The 17,444-nt window shown below is 35.0% G+C and overlaps 3 protein-coding genes across 3 annotated transcripts; 1 reads left to right on the forward strand and 2 right to left on the reverse strand.

Moving 5' to 3' along the window:
• The first annotated feature begins 13 nt into the window (after positions 1-13).
• Positions 14-1,097, forward strand: LOC116404011 (ubiquitin-like-specific protease ESD4). The gene is made up of 3 exons (XM_031886156.1): positions 14-144; positions 255-350; positions 450-1,097. The coding sequence occupies exons 1-3, from the start codon at positions 118-120 to the stop codon at positions 993-995; spliced, it is 669 nt and encodes a 222-aa protein (XP_031742016.1). The 5' UTR covers positions 14-117; the 3' UTR covers positions 996-1,097.
• Positions 1,098-2,028: 931 nt separating this feature from the next.
• On the reverse strand, positions 2,029-5,642 carry LOC116404009. Its single transcript, XM_031886154.1, has 3 exons — positions 5,327-5,642; positions 2,414-4,873; positions 2,029-2,324 (listed from the first exon to the last, which is right to left on the reverse strand). The coding sequence occupies exon 2, from the start codon at positions 4,843-4,845 to the stop codon at positions 2,425-2,427; it is 2,421 nt and encodes an 806-aa protein (XP_031742014.1). The 5' UTR covers positions 4,846-4,873; positions 5,327-5,642; the 3' UTR covers positions 2,029-2,324; positions 2,414-2,424.
• An 8,342-nt stretch (positions 5,643-13,984) lies between these two features.
• Positions 13,985-17,242, reverse strand: LOC101206516 (probable inactive receptor kinase At3g02880). Its single transcript, XM_004140304.3, has 2 exons — positions 15,624-17,242; positions 13,985-14,958 (listed from the first exon to the last, which is right to left on the reverse strand). The coding sequence occupies exons 1-2, from the start codon at positions 16,855-16,857 to the stop codon at positions 14,282-14,284; spliced, it is 1,911 nt and encodes a 636-aa protein (XP_004140352.1). The 5' UTR covers positions 16,858-17,242; the 3' UTR covers positions 13,985-14,281.
• Positions 17,243-17,444: the final 202 nt, after the last annotated feature.

Here is a 17,444-nt window from a genome sequence, read left to right on the forward strand (position 1 = left end):
TAGTAATGATGACAATGACTGCAAAAAGAGTAAGAAAAAGAAGAAGTGGAAGTCTAAGATGAGGTGCGTGAAACTTTTCACGGGAAAAAATCGAAGGAGTTTTTCAGAGACTTGTTCATGTGTCGTCGGTGGTTGGCGGATGAGGTTAGAACTTTTCTCATTATTTCTTATTTACAGTTTTAGAGCACTTAGTACCTTCAAGAAGTTGGTTTGATCGCATAACCGAATTAAATGCTTTATTTTGTTTCTATTAGCATTTGGATGCACTGTTTCTTCTCATTCGCTTCAACATTAAGACAGCCATGATACCTACTGCTCAAAACTTCACAACTGTAGACACACTATTCATGGTTTGTACTCGCAACCATACTTTATGTACTGAGTTTGCTTTTGATATTTGTCTTATTGTCTCATTGTATACATGCATGTGTGTTTTTTTTTCCTTCCAGCGACTATTAGTTGCGAAGTGGCCTGAATACCAAGAATGTATTAAAGAGAATCGACCATTTCACTGGAAGGAGGAGTATCGGTTGGTTGACTATGTTGTCGGATCAAAACAAGACTGTCAAGATCCTTGGGTGAATGTTGATTACATTTACTCTCCATTCAATATCCATGGCAATCATTGGATTCTATTATGCTTGGACTTGGTACGTTGTCAAGTTAAGGTATGGGATTCGCTTCCGTCGCTGACGAGTGCCGAAGATATGAGAAGCATATTAGAGCCAATTCAAGAGATGGTGCCAAATTTGCTCGATGCTACTGGATTCTTTGTTAGGAGAGGCGGATCATCAACACACAAGGAACCTTGGCCACTTGTCATTGTCGACTCCATTCCACTTCAACGCAACAATAGTGATTGTGGTGTATTTACAATTAAGTATTTCGAATATGAAGCTTCTGGTTTAGATGTAGCTACATTATGTCAAGAAAACATGTCATATTTTAGAAAACAATTGGCATTTCAATTATGGACCAACAATCCCATGTATTGACTTTCAGTTTCAACTTTTGAAGGAATTGTATATGTTCCAAACTATGTACATAAATAGTTTTATATAATGGAATGAAGACCATTTTTGTTTTTTGGTATGCAATTTTTATTTCATTATCTTGGAAAATTGTAAAGTGTGCAGAACTTTTATATAATGTACAACAATGCAGGTGAAAAATTGTAAAGTGTGCAGAACTTTTATATAGACATTCTTGATGTGTTACCGGTGGTGGAGCAGAGGTTTATGGTGGCTGCGGAACTGATTTATATATAGCCTCACGTAGCAGGTTTTCATTATAAAAACATCTTATGTACGAACAATTGATCCTCATTACCAATAGCAGCATTTTGATCTGTGTCTTGTTCTGTACCTTTGCTGTTAACCAGCCGGCTTTATACATTACTTAAAATTAGCTCAGTCTTGCTACTACCTGAACTTTCAGAGTCAACTCATTACTACTGCATTGAGATTACTATGCTTGAGATTACTATGCTTGAAGAGGTGGTTCATATGCTTGAAGATTTGAATCATTACTACTGCAGTAGCAAAAGGAGAGCAGTTATTGAGTTCTAAAGCACACAATATTATTTACTTCTCATGGATTGTTCAAACATTATTCTTTGCAGCTTTGGAGTTGTTCTAATGGAAGTACCAACATAAAAGAAGCCCATTTTCTAAGACAACTGCCAGGAAAACAACAGGAAAGCAGAATGAGATATCTAAAAGGTAATCTGAAAGAGATGGTAGATCCCAGCATATCAAAGTGGAGAACGCAGTCAAAGTGGTAAGGATCGCACTTCGCTGCACGACTAAGATTCCATCTACAAGGCCCTTCATGCAAATGGTGGTTCATATGCTTGAAGAGGCTGAACCTTGTAAAAACTAAAAGTAGCAAAAGCTTTGCATTTATTACTACTGCACACTTTAAGTAATCAGCAAGAGGCTTCAAATGCAGCAAGGGCTGAACCTTTAAGTAATCAGCAAGGGCTGAACCTTGTAAAAACTAACAGAGGCTGAACCTTGAAGATGAATGTAAAAACTAAAAGTAATCAGCAAGATTTGCATCATTAATACTGCAGTAGCAAAAGGAGAGCATTTATTGAGTTCTAAAGCACACAATATTGTCATAATAGGATTTCAAGTCTTTCTCAAAAAGCTTGAAATGCCAAAGGAGTAAATATTCTATAAACAGTTCACTGTAGGATAAAAAAAAAAGAGAAGGAAAGTCTTGAAGTTGCAGAAGAAAAGTCTTCAACTTAGAATTGTCAGTGAGATGACTTTAGTGATCTTGCAAACAACACAGGACACAATTTTATAAGCATCTTCCACCTGCATTAAAAAAATGAACCTTTTTTACATCGTGATCATGCAAACAACGCAAGCACAAACCAAGCAAGTATAAAACTATTACTACGTACCAAGACGGGTACTAATCTTGTATGCTCGACTTCTGGATGTATGAAATTGGATTGGTACACGTTAATCTATTGTGGCCTGTTTCTTTACATCGACCACATTTATGCAATTTTGGTGCTTCACCGACACTTGGAATCCTCTTTTTCTTCGGTCGACCAACTCTTTTGACTACTTTCGGAGGTAAGACAGTCATATGTACATATTCTTCGGTTGTCTTCCATTCCGACTGATTCCCAACTGGGTAGACGGCCTCCGAATATGCTGCCAACAAACATTCATTAGTGTAATAGTTAGCACATAAGCTATAAACATTTATATTGCGATCCCGTGCAACAGCAATGGCATGTGCGCATGGTAGTTGCTCAGCTTGAAACTCCTTACAAGTGCACTCTTGAGTATGAAGATTTATGACCTCCTCTTTATCTAAATCTTTAACATGGAATTGGTAACAATCAATTGGGTTGACTTTCATTGTCAAAGCTCGTTCTTGTTTCTTTTGTAGAACTAACTCTGCCCATTTAGTCAATGTAGACGTCACTTTAATGCCTTCTTCTCGACGCTCCCAAAACCAACGTTGTAGCAAAGCTCGAACATGTTCAAGGAATGAAGCAATAGGCAAATCTCTAGGTTCTTTCAGTATAGAATTCATGGACTCTGCTATATTTGTTGTCATCATATTATATCGTCTTCCTGGACAGTGAAAACGAGACCAACGTGTTATTCCAACATCGTTTAAATATTTTCCTGAATCATTAGGAAATGCAAGAATACTTCTCCACGCTTCTGAGAACGTTGATTCACGGTATGTTCTAGATGCATTGTAAAACAAAGTAGCTATAGTGTCATTCTTGTATTTATCATTCAAATTTTGAGTCAAGTGTTGGACACAAAGTCCATGGAATGCGGAGGGAAAAACCGATGCAATACACTTAGAAAAACATGTTTTTCGATCTGTCACGAAGCCTAGATTAGGCACCTCTCCTATTGCACCTTTCAATTTCTCTAAGAACCACTGTATTGAAGCATCTGTTTCTCTGTCCACCACTCCAAAGGCAAGAGGATAAATTTGATTGTTACCATCCAAGCAAACAGCAACTATCAACTGACCCCGATATTTGTTCTTAAGGAATGTTCCATCCATGACTATAACCGGTCTAATGCAGTTTAAGAATCCTCGAACACATGGACCAACAGCCATAAAAAGATATTTGAAGAAACGATTATCTTCAAGTTCCATGTGAAATATTGTACCTACATTTGCAAGTTTGAGAGCTTCACCATATCTAAGCAATAGATTATATGACTCTTCAGGACACCCGCGCACTCGTTCATACGCATTTTCTCTAGCGCGCCATGCTTTTTCATAACTCATATTTATGCCATAGTCTTGCCTCATGTCTTCTATGATATCACGCGGTTTGTATAGACGACCGACTCCCTTGAACTTTGACTTTATTAATTCTCCAACAACCCAAGATTTTGCTTGCCTATGGTCACGATTCAAAACGTCAAGAGAACACGAATGAACTTTGACATACTTTTTAATCTTAAATATATTTGAATCCTTCAATCTCATCGCTCGCAGTCTCCAACCACACTTGTTGTCAATGCATCTAACAAAGAGAACCTCTTTTGTAGACTTTTTTACTACAAACTGAAAATTTTTTTTCATTGCCAAGACACTTAATCTCATTGACAAATCTTTTTTGGAAAAAAATATTTGTCCTACATCAAACTCCTCACTTGTAGAGCTTTCTTCGGACCAATCATTCATGTCTGTCTTCAACTTTTGGCTAGAAGAGCTGTAACGAACTTTAGATTTTCCTTTGCAATCTTTTGTAGGACCATCTCTATGTTGTGGGATGTCAAATGATTCACTATTCATCTCTACTGGCTCCCATGTAAAAGTCTCATCTTTCGAATCATATGACTCATATGATTCCCATATAGCCGAAGTGGTCCCTATCACGTTATCACACAAGCCAACTTCAACTTCACGAACATGGACTTCATTCTCATTTAATGTATCCATTACAATTGGAGGATGAGGGTTTAAGTTATGAGCTTGGTTGCTGCCAGATACTGAATTGTAATCTTTGCTTAACACTTTTTTGCTTTGATTACTTTTAGGCTCAAATGAGACGTATAAAGGGACCTTTAATGGATTTTCACTAAGAAGATAAAACTTCAAATCACGGTCATTGCTTAACTCAAATGTAGGAGCTTCGTGTTCCACTTTTATCTCATATATGCATCTTATCATTACGTCGAACTTTGAAGGGTCAACTTCTGCAAGGTCATATAATTCTGCCTGTAAATCTTTATGTGTTATTTCTTTACTGACAACGATGCCTTTTAACATGCCTCCTTCGTATTTTCTTCGCCTCTCATCCCACATACCACCGTAACGCACTAACATGGGAATATGTGACATCCTTAAACCACCTTATACTTTTCAATTGCTGCAAAAAATGATTTGAAGTTAGCATTTGACATATCACATAAACAAAGTTTATTAAAAAACAGTAGGTAAATACTAAATAAAACGTGCATAGTCACACCCTACATGTTTACGATCTTGACAGCTACAAAATGTTTAGGATATTGCGAGATACAAAAAACAATAGCTAAAAGTCACCCTAAATCAATTCATTTCAGATTAAACATTTCAATTTAAGAACCTGCAAGATGTCTGCGAGATGTTTGCGAGATGTCTACCAGATGTTTGCGAGATAAAATAATAATAATGATAAATTGCTAACATCATTTGAAACATCTATAAAGCAACCTTAAATCAACCCTAAATCAACTTGAAACAATAAAAAATAATATTTGATTTATACATTTAAGATGCAAAAATATATATACATATAACACAACACAATTCAGATTCGGATTTAAAAATTAAAACAAACCACAATGCGTGAGATGTTCGCCGGAGTAGATGATGAACGACACCGGAGTAAAGCGGAAAGTTGACAAACTTTTGAGAGAGGAGAAGAATCGCAAATGAGTTTTTCTTTTTTCTTTTTCCTTTACATAATCTATGAGAAGGAGGAGAAATGCTTCTTTTTTCTTTACGTAATCTATGAGACTGCAAGAGAAGGATTCTTCTTTTTTTTTCCCTTTACGTAATCTATGAGGAGAGGAGAAGAAGGCTGCGTTCGCAATTCTGTTTTTTTTCTTCAGGTGAATGACATTGAAGAGAGAGAGAGAGGGGTTGGAAAAGAAGAGAAGAGCAAATGTGAATTAAAATTAAAAGAGGGTATTTTCGTCATTTCACCTCCAATTTATCCTAAATCTCAACTTTTCTACAATCAATCCTAAAACTCTATTTATACCCCATTTTTGGCCTATTTTTGTCAATTTCCCATTTCAATTTACCACTCCAAATTGCTTTACATACTTAGTTATTTCATTTCAATAATTTTGGCCCAACTCATAGTTGGAAAGTCTAAAACTTTTGTATAGAGATAACAAAAAATAGTTAGATTTTTTGAAAATATCAATATATATCTAAATATTCGTTAACATATCCACTGACATGGTGTAAGAACTAAAGATATTTCAATCTTTGGCCTAAGTATCATAATTCTTCCATCTTTGACTACCTCAACATGGTGTAAGAGCTAAAGAAATAATTAGTTTTTAGATGGTACAAAGAAGGATGGGTCCTTTTAGCTTAGACACCAAACCTTAAGTTGGAACGATGATCATAATAACCTTACATATTGAACAAACCTACCAAAATAACATACGATATTAAGTCGATTTTATGAAGAGTTTGATAAGTGTTGATTTTGTTAAACCAGTTGGTCGCTTCGTTGAACTAGCCAAGAGAAGATCCTTTTGACAATTAACTAATCAACTTTTTCTTTATGGCATCTTTTTCTATTATATTTTTTCTTCTCCATTTGTTTATTTCTCAACTTTTTAACTAAGTCAAAATGCACTTTTGGTTGCTAAAGTTTAGTGTTGATAGACATATAGTCCATGAAGTTTCAAACACATACATTTTAGCGACTCAAGTTTGGAAAATGTTTTTAAATGATTTCTAATGATGTCATCTCATCGACATCAATACCTAATTGTCCATTCTATATATATGAAATTATACATGTCATATGTATCGAATGAACATAGTAAGTGCATACAACAGACGTGTTATCAATTGCATTACACCATTAAGTACAACATGAATGGTACAAACGAAACAGATTGGAAAATAATGGTAGCAAATGTTTAGAAATTGTTTTTTCACGTGCTTGTCCTATAGCTAACTTTGACGTACTAGTCATTTCGGGACTTCCATTTGGTGAACATCGCATGTGCGAGACCATCCCTCCATTGAGTCCATTTGTTTGACGCCTCAATGTAGTTGATGTCGTCACATCTAGTTGTTGCGTAGTTCGAGGCACCCTCATCATCGTAGTCTAGCATTTCGGCATTTGCCATCTCCCGATTGATTAAATTGTGGAGTAGACAACAAGTCATAATAGTGCGACATTGAACCTAAACGGGGTAGTACGACTTTCTGTGAAGTATTACCCAACAACCTTTCAGAAGACCAAACGCTCGTTCGATAACGTTACGTGTAGATGAGTGTTTCATGTTGAAGAACTCTTTTGCTATAGTTGAAGCATTTCCGGTGTCATGTCACTCTTGTAGGTGGTATCATTGGCGTCTACACGAAGCCAGAATTCCCTCTGCATTTGGGTACCCTGTGTCACATAGGTAGTAGAACCCTTAATGGTTTCTTTTGTGCTTGCTTAGCCATTAGAGACAGATTAGGTACTAGAGATAGGCTACGTCGGTGGGATAGGTCGATTCCTTTGTCTTGCATTCTTTGTGGGGGAGGGGGTTGTGAGTCTCGTGATCATTTATTTTTTCATGTCCTTTTGGATGTGAAATTTTGTTTAGGGTTCTTCATGTTATGGCTTCCTCTCACAGGATTGGGTATTTGAGGGTTGAGTTGTCTTGGATTTGCCATCAGGGTATTGGAAAGAATGTGAGGAGGAAGTTGTGGCGTGTTCTCTGGTGTTCTACAATTTACTTTATTTGGAAAAAGCGTAATTATCGTCTTCATGGTGGCTAGGCTTGTGATCCCATTATATTGTTTCAGCTCATTCGTTCTTGTATATGTGCTCGTGTTGCTTCTTGGTGTGAGAATACTCATGATCTTATTCATCTTTCCTTTATTTGCTTGTCCCCAGGCTGTGGGGTTGTTATTCCTTCTGTTTCGTTCCTTTCTCTGTTTTATGGGATTGTTTTGTGTTTTTTTTTCTTCTTTATTTTGTTGCTTTTGTTGTTGTTCTTTCTTTTGATTCTATGGTTTCTTCCCGTGTGTGTGAGCGTTCTCCGCTCTTATGCCATGGCCTCAGGCTATGAGGTCCTTCTGGTTGTTGTATAATAATATTACATTTTTAAAAAATAATAATAATAAAATAAAAAATAATTTTAAATGGGTCACACTACAGTTTTAAGTATTTCAAGTTTAAAGACTTTCGCTGTTGAATATTTCACGGTTTTAGGTCATGTGTCAGTTGCGGGTTTCGAAGGTGAATGGCTTAGACTGACATCACGCCATGTCTCGGGACGAGCAAGCAAGTGCCCGTGGTGGGGTGTGACAATTACTTTGAGACTTGTTATTTACCTCATGGAGTTAATGCTACTGCAATTACACTCATTCCTAAACGATGAGGGGCTGAGCGTATGGAAGATTTCAGGCTATTTTTTGTTGTAATGTGATCTACAAATGCATTTCCAAGATTCTAGCCGATAGGCTTCGTGTGTGGCTTCCTTCTTTTATCAGTGGTAATCAGTCTGCCTTTATTCCTGAAAGGAGTATTATTAATAAAATTTTGCTTTGTCAAGAGCAAGTTAGGGTCTATCATAGTAACTTTGGTAAGCCTTGGTGTACTATGAAAATTGATCTTCAAAAAGCATATGACTTTGTTAACATGGACTTTCTTTTTGGCCTGTTGATTGCTATTAGCACCCTATTGAGGTTTGTGAGTTGGCTTAGGACCTATGTTGCCTCCTCGATGTTCTCCATTATGATTAATGGCTCTTTGGTGGAGTTTTCCATGGTAGGAAAGGTTTGCGGCAAGGTGATCCTTTATCTCCTTTCCTTTTTGTTATGGTGATGGAGGTGCTTTCTCGTATGCTAAATCAACCTCTTTGGAGTTTCTAGTTTCATCAGCATTATGAGAAGGTTAGTTTAACTCATCTGACCTTTACTGACGACCTTATGATATTTTGTGTTGCTAATGATTCCTTTCTAAGTTTTTTTTAGTGGGTCTCTTCAAAAATCTTGGAAAAAGCTCTATGTTTGTTGCGAGGTGAATAGTGAGGTTGCCTCTCGTCTGGCTGCCAATTTGGTTTTTGTTCTTGGGCATCTCCTTGTTCGCTATCTTGGGCTTGTTCGCTATCTTGGGCTACCTTTACTTTCTTGTAGGTTACAACTTAATGATTGTGCTCCTTTTATTTATCGTATTACTAGTCAAATTCGCTCTTGGTTTGCTAAAGTTTTGTCATTTGCTGGTAGATTACAGCTTGTTCGTTTTGTGCTTCACAGTCTTTAGGTTTACAAGATTAGTGTGTTTATGTAAAGAAAATCTAGAAACAAAGAAAATAAATTGAAACAAGTAAAGATAAATTTACCTTAAGAGTCGGCCGATGATGATAACCAAATGCTCTAATACCAAATGATAAGCGCCCACTATGTTTGTTAGATGCAAAGCTTATCACACCCTACCCCGAAGACCTGCTTGCTTGTCTCGCGAAATGCGGTGTGACTTGAGCATCCTTGACACGGTCAGACACCAAAGACACTTGTCTTAACTTCCTTAACTTAGCTTAATCGCCAAAACACTTAACTTCATGAATATCCTTTAGGCGATAAAGAACTTAACACAGAAAGATAAAGCAAACTTTAAAATTTGATTCCTTAACAAGGCGCTTAGTACATGGGCATTATGATACAACACTTAACCTTAAACGTCTAACAGCTTCTCACCTAGCAAGCCCAAACTTCCTCTCATTTTTTGCCTCAATGCCTAAGCTCTGAGAGGAAAAATTTTAAAACGTAAATCTAAAGAATTAATGAGGTTTTATGAAAGCCTTTTTGCAATACCTTTTCACAAACAACATCAAATCATTTCATTTTGCATAAACCTTTATTTATGCTTAACAAACACAGTTCTAACATAACAATTTCACATAAACACAAGTCATTCCTTTCGCCAAGGATCTTGAATCTTTCTCTACGTTTGGTCACATTACGTCATGTTTGACTACAATTTCAACAGTATTCGAGAACATACATATTCATCCTTGTTGCTCAGGCCACTAAGCTTTATACGCTCCTTTCAACGCATAAGTTAGCTTCTTATCTCCATGTAGTCAGTACACCCCATGGTGGCCTTGACTCTTTAAGTGCATATAAAAGTTAGCATCAACCCAAAGAAACAACTAATGGTTTGAAAATCATTTCTAATATGAAAACCATAATCATCAAATGAAGTCTTAATATTATAAATCATGCTTGAAGACATACAACTTTTCATAGAAATTCCTTTTGAAATACTTTTTTATTTGAAATCATCTTTCAAAATAGTAAAGAGGGATCACAAGAAAGATTTTGACATGAAAGCATTTAAGAAAAAATAACTCACAGATCGTAGATCAAACTCTTGGCTGCTATGCTTGTATGATTTCTTCTTGTCCAAAATCTCTTTGCTCCAACACGTCACGCTCAACAACCTCAATTGCCCAAAAACTCATTTTCTGCCAGAACCTTTCTTACACTTTAGAACTTAATAACCTAAAATTCAGAACTCAAATGAAAATATTTTCTTCTACAAAGTCATTGAAAAATGTCTTGATATTATTACCTCAAAATTTCAACAAAGGATTCTACCAATTGCATCCTGAAACCTCCTTAGAGTAAAGATTGTCCAGTTTTTACTTGAGAATGATCTTCCTCTCTTCTTTTAGCTCAAACTCAGCTTTCCCTCTCTCAAATCAAACCAGCAGCCCCAATGTAGAAAAGACATTCAAAATGGAAACTTTTGGAAGTAATATGACTCAAGACTCATGAGTGAATTGTGAGAAATTCAATACTGAAGTTGACCAATTTATAGAGTTCCTTGCATGAGTACAAATTAACACTTCATCCTTGCTTAAATCCACCTTAAACTTTAATAAGACACCTCCTTCTTACTTTACACCTTAAAATACATGCTAACAAGGCTTTGGTAGTTCACTAAATCCTTAAACCAATTTTCTTAATCATGCCACATAGTTGTCCAAAATGCATACCCAGCTTTCATGATCATCTCGCCTAATTCATCGCATAGACTACACCTACATAACCTGACTTAGAAAATTTATAACTTAAAATCCATAACTCTTTTGACAAAACTTCCTTCTACAAATTTGCTCAACTTTCTTACCCCAAAATTTCATACCAAAACACCAAACTATGCATTTTGTAGCCTTCTGGGAGTGCACCTTACTCAGATTCACTCGCGAACTGACCTTCTCGCCTTCTCTTATCCAAAACGCCAACTTTCACATATTCAAAATGTCCAGCAACCTTCCTCAATAAACTAGACTCAATTTTTGAACTTTCAAAACTAATTTGATTGAAAATGCCCAAGTGAGTTGTGAAAAACTTCTTTATGAAGTTAGCTAAAATGTTCAACCTCTAGGACCTTCTTTCTCGCCAAGCTTAAACACTCAAAAATCCTTTCTAACCTCTATAACTATTTTGTCAAGTCAACCCAAAATGCTTAAAGTGCTATTCTTTGATACTTAACCAAAAATTTCCCCTCTTTCTAACTTCTTAAACTCTTAAACTTCAACAACATGACCTTCCTTTTCACCCATCACAACACACTTACCAAAACACTTCTCAAGTCTACTTTCTTGTCCTAAATTTTCTCAAAACTAATTCTTTCAATCTCTTTGAAAAAATCTAAAATACCTAAAGTTCGGGTCTTACAAAGCTAGAGGTCCTTTTAGGATCCTTGCAAACACTAAAAAAAAAAAGCTACTTAGATCAAACCTAAAATCTATATACACTCTTAGATCCTAAGACCACTAACTTCAGAAATAGTTTGATCAAGACTAATCCAATGAATTGATTTTTAACATCAAATCTAAAACAAGATTTGAAAACAAAATAACATAAAAAGGATTGAATAAGCACAAACCTTTAATATTGATATTCTACTTTTTCAAGAGCATTACAAGCCATTTTATAGACTAAATGATCATGCATTTGGTAGAACCCCAATAGTCACACTTAAATGCTAATTAAAAAAAATACATGCATTGGGTGGAAGCCACCCATCTAAATACAGTTAAATGTCTTTTGAAGAAAACAAAACCTCTTAAAACAAAATTACATAATAAATTAAAGGCCAAAATAAAAGAAACTAAAAATGTAGAAAGTCTTCACAATTCCTTGAATAACTCTTCTTCTAGAACCTTTTCCATGTCATCTTTAACCAATCCTCACTTTCACTCATTGAATTAACATTGTATTTATTTTTTGCTCAAAACTCTTTGTCACTTTATGTGAATTTGCTTGTTTTTTAAGATGTAGTGTAAATATCTCTTGAATCTTTTTTGTCTTGCTTCTGGTAATTGGTCCTTCGGGCACATCCAAAAGTTCAATCATTGAATGCACATCAATAAAAATAACCAAATTTGTTCATGAATTTTTATAAAGAAATCATAGTTGAGATTTGTATTATTGTTGTATATATTGATTACTTATGAATGTAACTATCCTAAAGAGCTCTTAGAAGCAATATAATATTTCAAGAAAAAATTTGAGATGAAATATTACAACTTCTTTTTTTTATCGACTATAAATTTAATATTTAGCATATGAGATATTTATTCATTAGTCAAGTTGTACCTTAAAGATTTTACAAAGCACACAAATCATTTTAATGTAGACAAATCATTTTATTGTGGTAGTTTGATCACCTGATGTGAAAACTAAAATACATTTTGACCTTGAGAAGAGAATGGAAGGACTACCTTGATGGATGGAGGGTGGAGCTACCTATTTTGGCATGTTCTTATTTAAAATAAATTTAATTATTAACTTATAGGAGAATTTTAAAAAATTGTAGGCTTACCATCTATAACAAATTCTATCATAGTTATTGATATTCTAGAGTGATAGAAGACTATTAATAATAGAATCTAAAATTTTGTTATAACTTATAAATATTTTAATTTATTTTGTTATTTTTAAAATTGGTTCAAATTTTATATTTTTTTAGAAAAATTATAAAAAAAATTGAAACATTTTACAAAATATTTATATTTTATATAAAAATAAATTTGGTCTATTTTTGTCTGTACGGCATAAATCATAAGTCAAACTTTTTTATTTTTTTTTAGAAAAGAAAAGAACCCTTAATTTTATCCTAATTTTGCTAATTTTAATCCTGATGATTTTCCACCTTCATTATTAATTTTTTAAAAACAAATGTTTGTTAAACTATTTTTTTCAGGCAATTTATTAAAGTAACTAAATTGGTTAGTTAGCAAAATAGAAAGAAAAAAAAGCTAAAATTTTGAATTAGGTTTAATTTTCAAATTTTTATTCTTCTTTAGCCAATTTTTGGTGTAGTTTCAAATTGAAAAAAAAAATGTAGGAAGTAGAAAAGTTTGGTTTTGAAGAAATGTTTTGTCGATTGATTTACCAAAATTTCTGAGTTACTTTTGAGCAACAGATCGATGATTAAGCTAAAAAAAATGTAAACATATATATATATATATATATATATATATATATATAAATGCATCTCTTTCAAGAAACCCACTTCTATAATATAATTAATTCAAATTAAGCATTTAAACTTTATTTAATAGCAACATTTCTATAATTCTCTCTTGAAATCTGGCCTCATTTATAAACAAAATATTTTAATATTATCTACTTAAATCAAACAACAATTAATGATCAAAATAAATTAATTAGCTAAATTGTTTTAAATTATTATTCCAAAAATTTATCTGAAACAATTGTGGACTATTGATTTGTGACATAGATAGTGTTAGCCATGTCGTTAACAAAATCTTTGTACTGTAACCAGCTCATAATTTTGGTCTTCAATCACTTTTTTGGATATTACTTATTAAATTGTTGTCTTTTTCTTATTTTTATATTTGGAAATTCCCCAATTTAATTAATATTTCTTTCCAAATATTCTAACAAATCACAACTCATTGGAAACCTTCCATCAATGGACAAAAATAAACATTTTTTCAAATCTTTTACTGAATTCATTTCATCTTTATTACATTTCCTTTTTGCATACAAAGAAGTTATTAAAAAATTATATCAATTTACACCTATATTTTTAATTTATCAATTAAAATAGCAAACAAACACCAAATTGGATTTTAGCTTTGCCATTTTTAATTTTTAATTTTTTTGCTACGTAATTGATTATTATAACTAGTTTTACTTTTTCTGCAAGAGTTCCAATGCAAAAATAGTTGTATTAAAAACTAAGAGAACCTTGACTTAAATTCCCAAAAACTGAAATGAAAGAGGGTTATTAAAATTTAGGCCAATGAATAATCTTAGACACAAACAAAAGTCAATAACAACAATACACCAACAATGACGGGTGAATCTTTGAAACACAACCAACTACATGGTTTTAAATTACAAAGAAACAAAGAATACTCGTAATCCACAATCCAATGAAATTTAAAAAGATGGATGTAAAGCCAAGGTAATTTATAACAGAGATATAAATTCAATGAATCAACAATTTTATGTTCAACTAGTTCTATAATATATAATCTTTCAGCATTCCTTCTTGATAAACTTGCTAGATTGAAGGTGGAAGAGGAACCATGATTGAATCAGCCGAGTAAAACTGCTGAGAAACAGTACTCTCAACATCATAAAACTTGTCATTGCTCATCTCTTGTTCTTTAAGTAAAATCAAATGATATATTTCGTCAATCCGACTTGTCACTTTTGCCATTGAAGGTCGACTATCCGGGTGTGGCGCTGTACATAACATGGCAAGATGCAGAAGTTGAACCATTTCATCCAAGCCATTCTTGTATTCTAACAGCTCCTCGTCAAACACTTCAGCAGTCTTCTTCTCCTTGACTTTCGAATGCACCCATCGTGGTAGGTCTACGGCATCGTCGTTGAACATTGCCGAGTTTGGAGCCTTCCCTGTTAAGAGCTCTAGAACTACTACACCAAAACTGTAAACATCTGCTTTAAGGGACACTTTTCGAGGATCAGTGACTTCGGGGGCACGGTAGGTTGCAACATGGTTTGGTGTGGATGCAGGACTTGCAATCTGAATGAGACCGAAGTCAGAGACACAAGCTGTATGGGACCTGTTGAGGAGAATGTTTGAAGACTTTATATTGCCATGAGAGATTGGAGGTCGTCGAGAATGTAGATACGTGATCCCCTGAGCGGCAGCAAGCGCAATGCCAGCCCTTGCTTCCCATTTTAATGAAGTCCTACTAGGATCTTTGTTGCCTGTACCCATACGACGTTATAAACAAGTTATTAACGAAAAGCACTAAGTTGCATGAAAAAGAAGGCGAGCAAAAGATAATCAGCAGACATACCAAAAAAAAACATCTTAAACTATATACAATCACACTCTTCAACTTCACAAAAGTAACAATTTAAGAAAGAAATTATCTCAATCTTATGAAATTGTCTCTAAACTACCACAAAAAAGTAACAATTTAATCCCTAAATTTTACTTGGTAAGAATTAGTTTCTATACTTCCAAATTTATAACAAACAAGGCAAAGTTAGTCCTAAATTTTAACAAGTAATGATTTAGTCCTCATTGTTTACAATTCGTAACGGTTTAATCCCTATCATGAAAAGTACTAGGTGATTTAATAAAAACTTTTACCATCTAAACCTATTTGGAATCAACCTTATCTTTATAAAAGGACAATGAACACTTAATTTTGATATAAAAAAAAGTTTATTGTCAAATTGTAAAGTATAAAAAATAAATTATTCTTATGAAAGTTTAGAAATTAAATTATTTTGGAGTAGTAGCACCAAAAAGTGGTTTTTTAACCAAACTGCTGAAAAGTAAAACAATAGTTAATGTGTCAATGCCCAAATGGAAGCCTAATGTTTGTAATTTCCTAGAGATAAAGAAAAGAAAAGAAACGGACCATGTAAATGTACAGATAAGCTTCCCATGGACGAGATATGATCAGAAAGCAGAAGCTTCTCATCTCTGCCATAATAGAAACCCTTAATAGGAACTAAGTTTGGATGATTCATCATCCCCAAGCTTTCAATCTTCTCCTTGAACTCCTCTTCTGAAACTTTGACATCTCTCAACCTCTTAACCACCACAGTTATCCCCACATCCAAAGCTGCCGTATAAGTTGACCCAAAACTCCCTTTCCCCAACACCTCTGCAGAAGCTTTCAACAGTTCTTCCAAGTCAAACACCACTTCTCCTTTCCTACAGAATACCAAAGCCCTCTCATTCCCACCTCCTCTATTTTCCCCCACCACAGTCTCGACCTCCGACGACAATCTCCCTGAGGTTGTCACCGTCGTCTGAGCATCATTCGGCTGATTAATCCTAATCGCCCTTCGACACAAATAGAACAAAATCAGAATAATGATCAAGAATGCAATCAAACTTCCAATGACAATACCGGCGATAACTCCAGCAGATAATTTTTTCTTCCCGCCACCATCGCAAGGGCTCAGCGGCTTCTCGCAGAGGGAGTTGCCGTTGAAGGCACTGGCTGGTTGATTGGAAAATTGAGAAGGGATTGAGCCGTTGAGACGATTGAAAGAAACATTGAGAGCGTTGAGTGAGGGAATGTTCAAATCAGGAATAAATCCCTCGAGTTGATTCTCTTCCAAATTGAGAACCTGTAAGTTCGTGAGATTATTGAAACCTAATGGAATCGACTCAACAAACTTGTTGTGGGCCAAATTCAGACGAACAATACTACGAATACTGAACAGAATCGGAGGAATCTCGCCGGAAAATGAGTTCCATTGCAAGTACAAATTCCGGAGGGAGCGGAGGTTTGCAAAATCAGAGGGAATAGAACCTGAAAGCATGTTAGAACGAAGAGATAGCGTTTGAAGTTGAGTCAAATTTCCAAGCCCTAACGGAAGTTGCCCGACAAGACCAACGCCAGGAAGCCGCAGTTCAGTAACCCTCCCGCCGCTGCAAGTAACACCAAGCCATAAACATGGATTATTATCAGAGAGGTTCCAATAGCGAGTCCGGCTCAAAACACCCATGGCCTTCTGAAGCGCCACAAGCGCCGCCATGTCGAAGGCAAGATCAAGCTCTGCTTCTGCTACAGAACAAATGATCAAAACAAGAAACAGCACGGATGAAAAATAGTGCCGGTGGATATTCCGGCGGGCCATTGACGGCGAAGAAGAAGAAAATAGAGGGTAATCCGTGGAAATTGAAGATGAGAAGAAAATAGGAAGACGGGTTTTGTGAAATGAAGATAATGAAGAGGAATATGGAAGTCAACAGGGAAATCGGAGGGAAGAAGGGTGACCACCATTGTACAAAAACGTGTTGGAGTTGAAGTTGAAGGGTACAAAGACATTGGTTGACTGAGTAAAAATGGGAATTCAGAGAGAAAGATGATATGAAGAAGATTCTCGGGCATTTATGGAAACATGGAAGATTTCTTCCAAAAGTGGGCCTCTCCGATCAAACAACATTGTCGTCCAATATATAACCTACGCTTTAGGGCCTTTAAGTTTGAGTATTCTTGGGAAATTGAAAAAAATAAACTAAGGATGGAGTGGAAATGAATTTTATGATTTTGAAAGAGCAGACTTTTATAGGACATTTTCGAGGTGAAATGTCTAAACTATCCTTATTTAATTTTACTTTCTTTTCCTTTTATCTTCATCCTCCCTTTCTCTCTTCACCCTTTTTTCAATGTAAATCACAAACAATAAAGAAGAAGAAAAAACCCATTTGTAGTTCTTTTCTA

The sequence above is a fragment of the Cucumis sativus genome, chromosome 5, assembly GCF_000004075.3.
Source record: "Cucumis sativus cultivar 9930 chromosome 5, Cucumber_9930_V3, whole genome shotgun sequence".
NCBI lineage: Eukaryota > Viridiplantae > Streptophyta > Magnoliopsida > Cucurbitales > Cucurbitaceae > Cucumis > Cucumis sativus.

What these genes read in the sequence shown, in the direction of transcription:
- LOC116404009 (XM_031886154.1), bottom strand. Translation starts at nt 4,845, where the DNA reads ATGTCACATATTCCCATGTTAGTGCGTTACGGTGGTATGTGGGATGAG.
- LOC116404011 (XM_031886156.1), top strand. Translation starts at nt 118, where the DNA reads ATGTGTCGTCGGTGGTTGGCGGATGAG. An exon ending in GTCGGTGGTTGGCGGATGAG is followed by an intron (nt 145 to 254) that starts GTTAGAACTTTT and finishes TGTTTCTATTAG; the next exon opens with CATTTGGATGCACTGTTTCT. An exon ending in CTGTAGACACACTATTCATG is followed by an intron (nt 351 to 449) that starts GTTTGTACTCGC and finishes TTTTCCTTCCAG; the next exon opens with CGACTATTAGTTGCGAAGTG.
- LOC101206516 (XM_004140304.3), bottom strand. Translation starts at nt 16,857, where the DNA reads ATGGCCCGCCGGAATATCCACCGGCACTATTTTTCATCCGTGCTGTTT. An exon ending in CTTATCTGTACATTTACATG is followed by an intron (nt 14,959 to 15,623) that starts GTCCGTTTCTTT and finishes GTATGGGTACAG; the next exon opens with GCAACAAAGATCCTAGTAGG.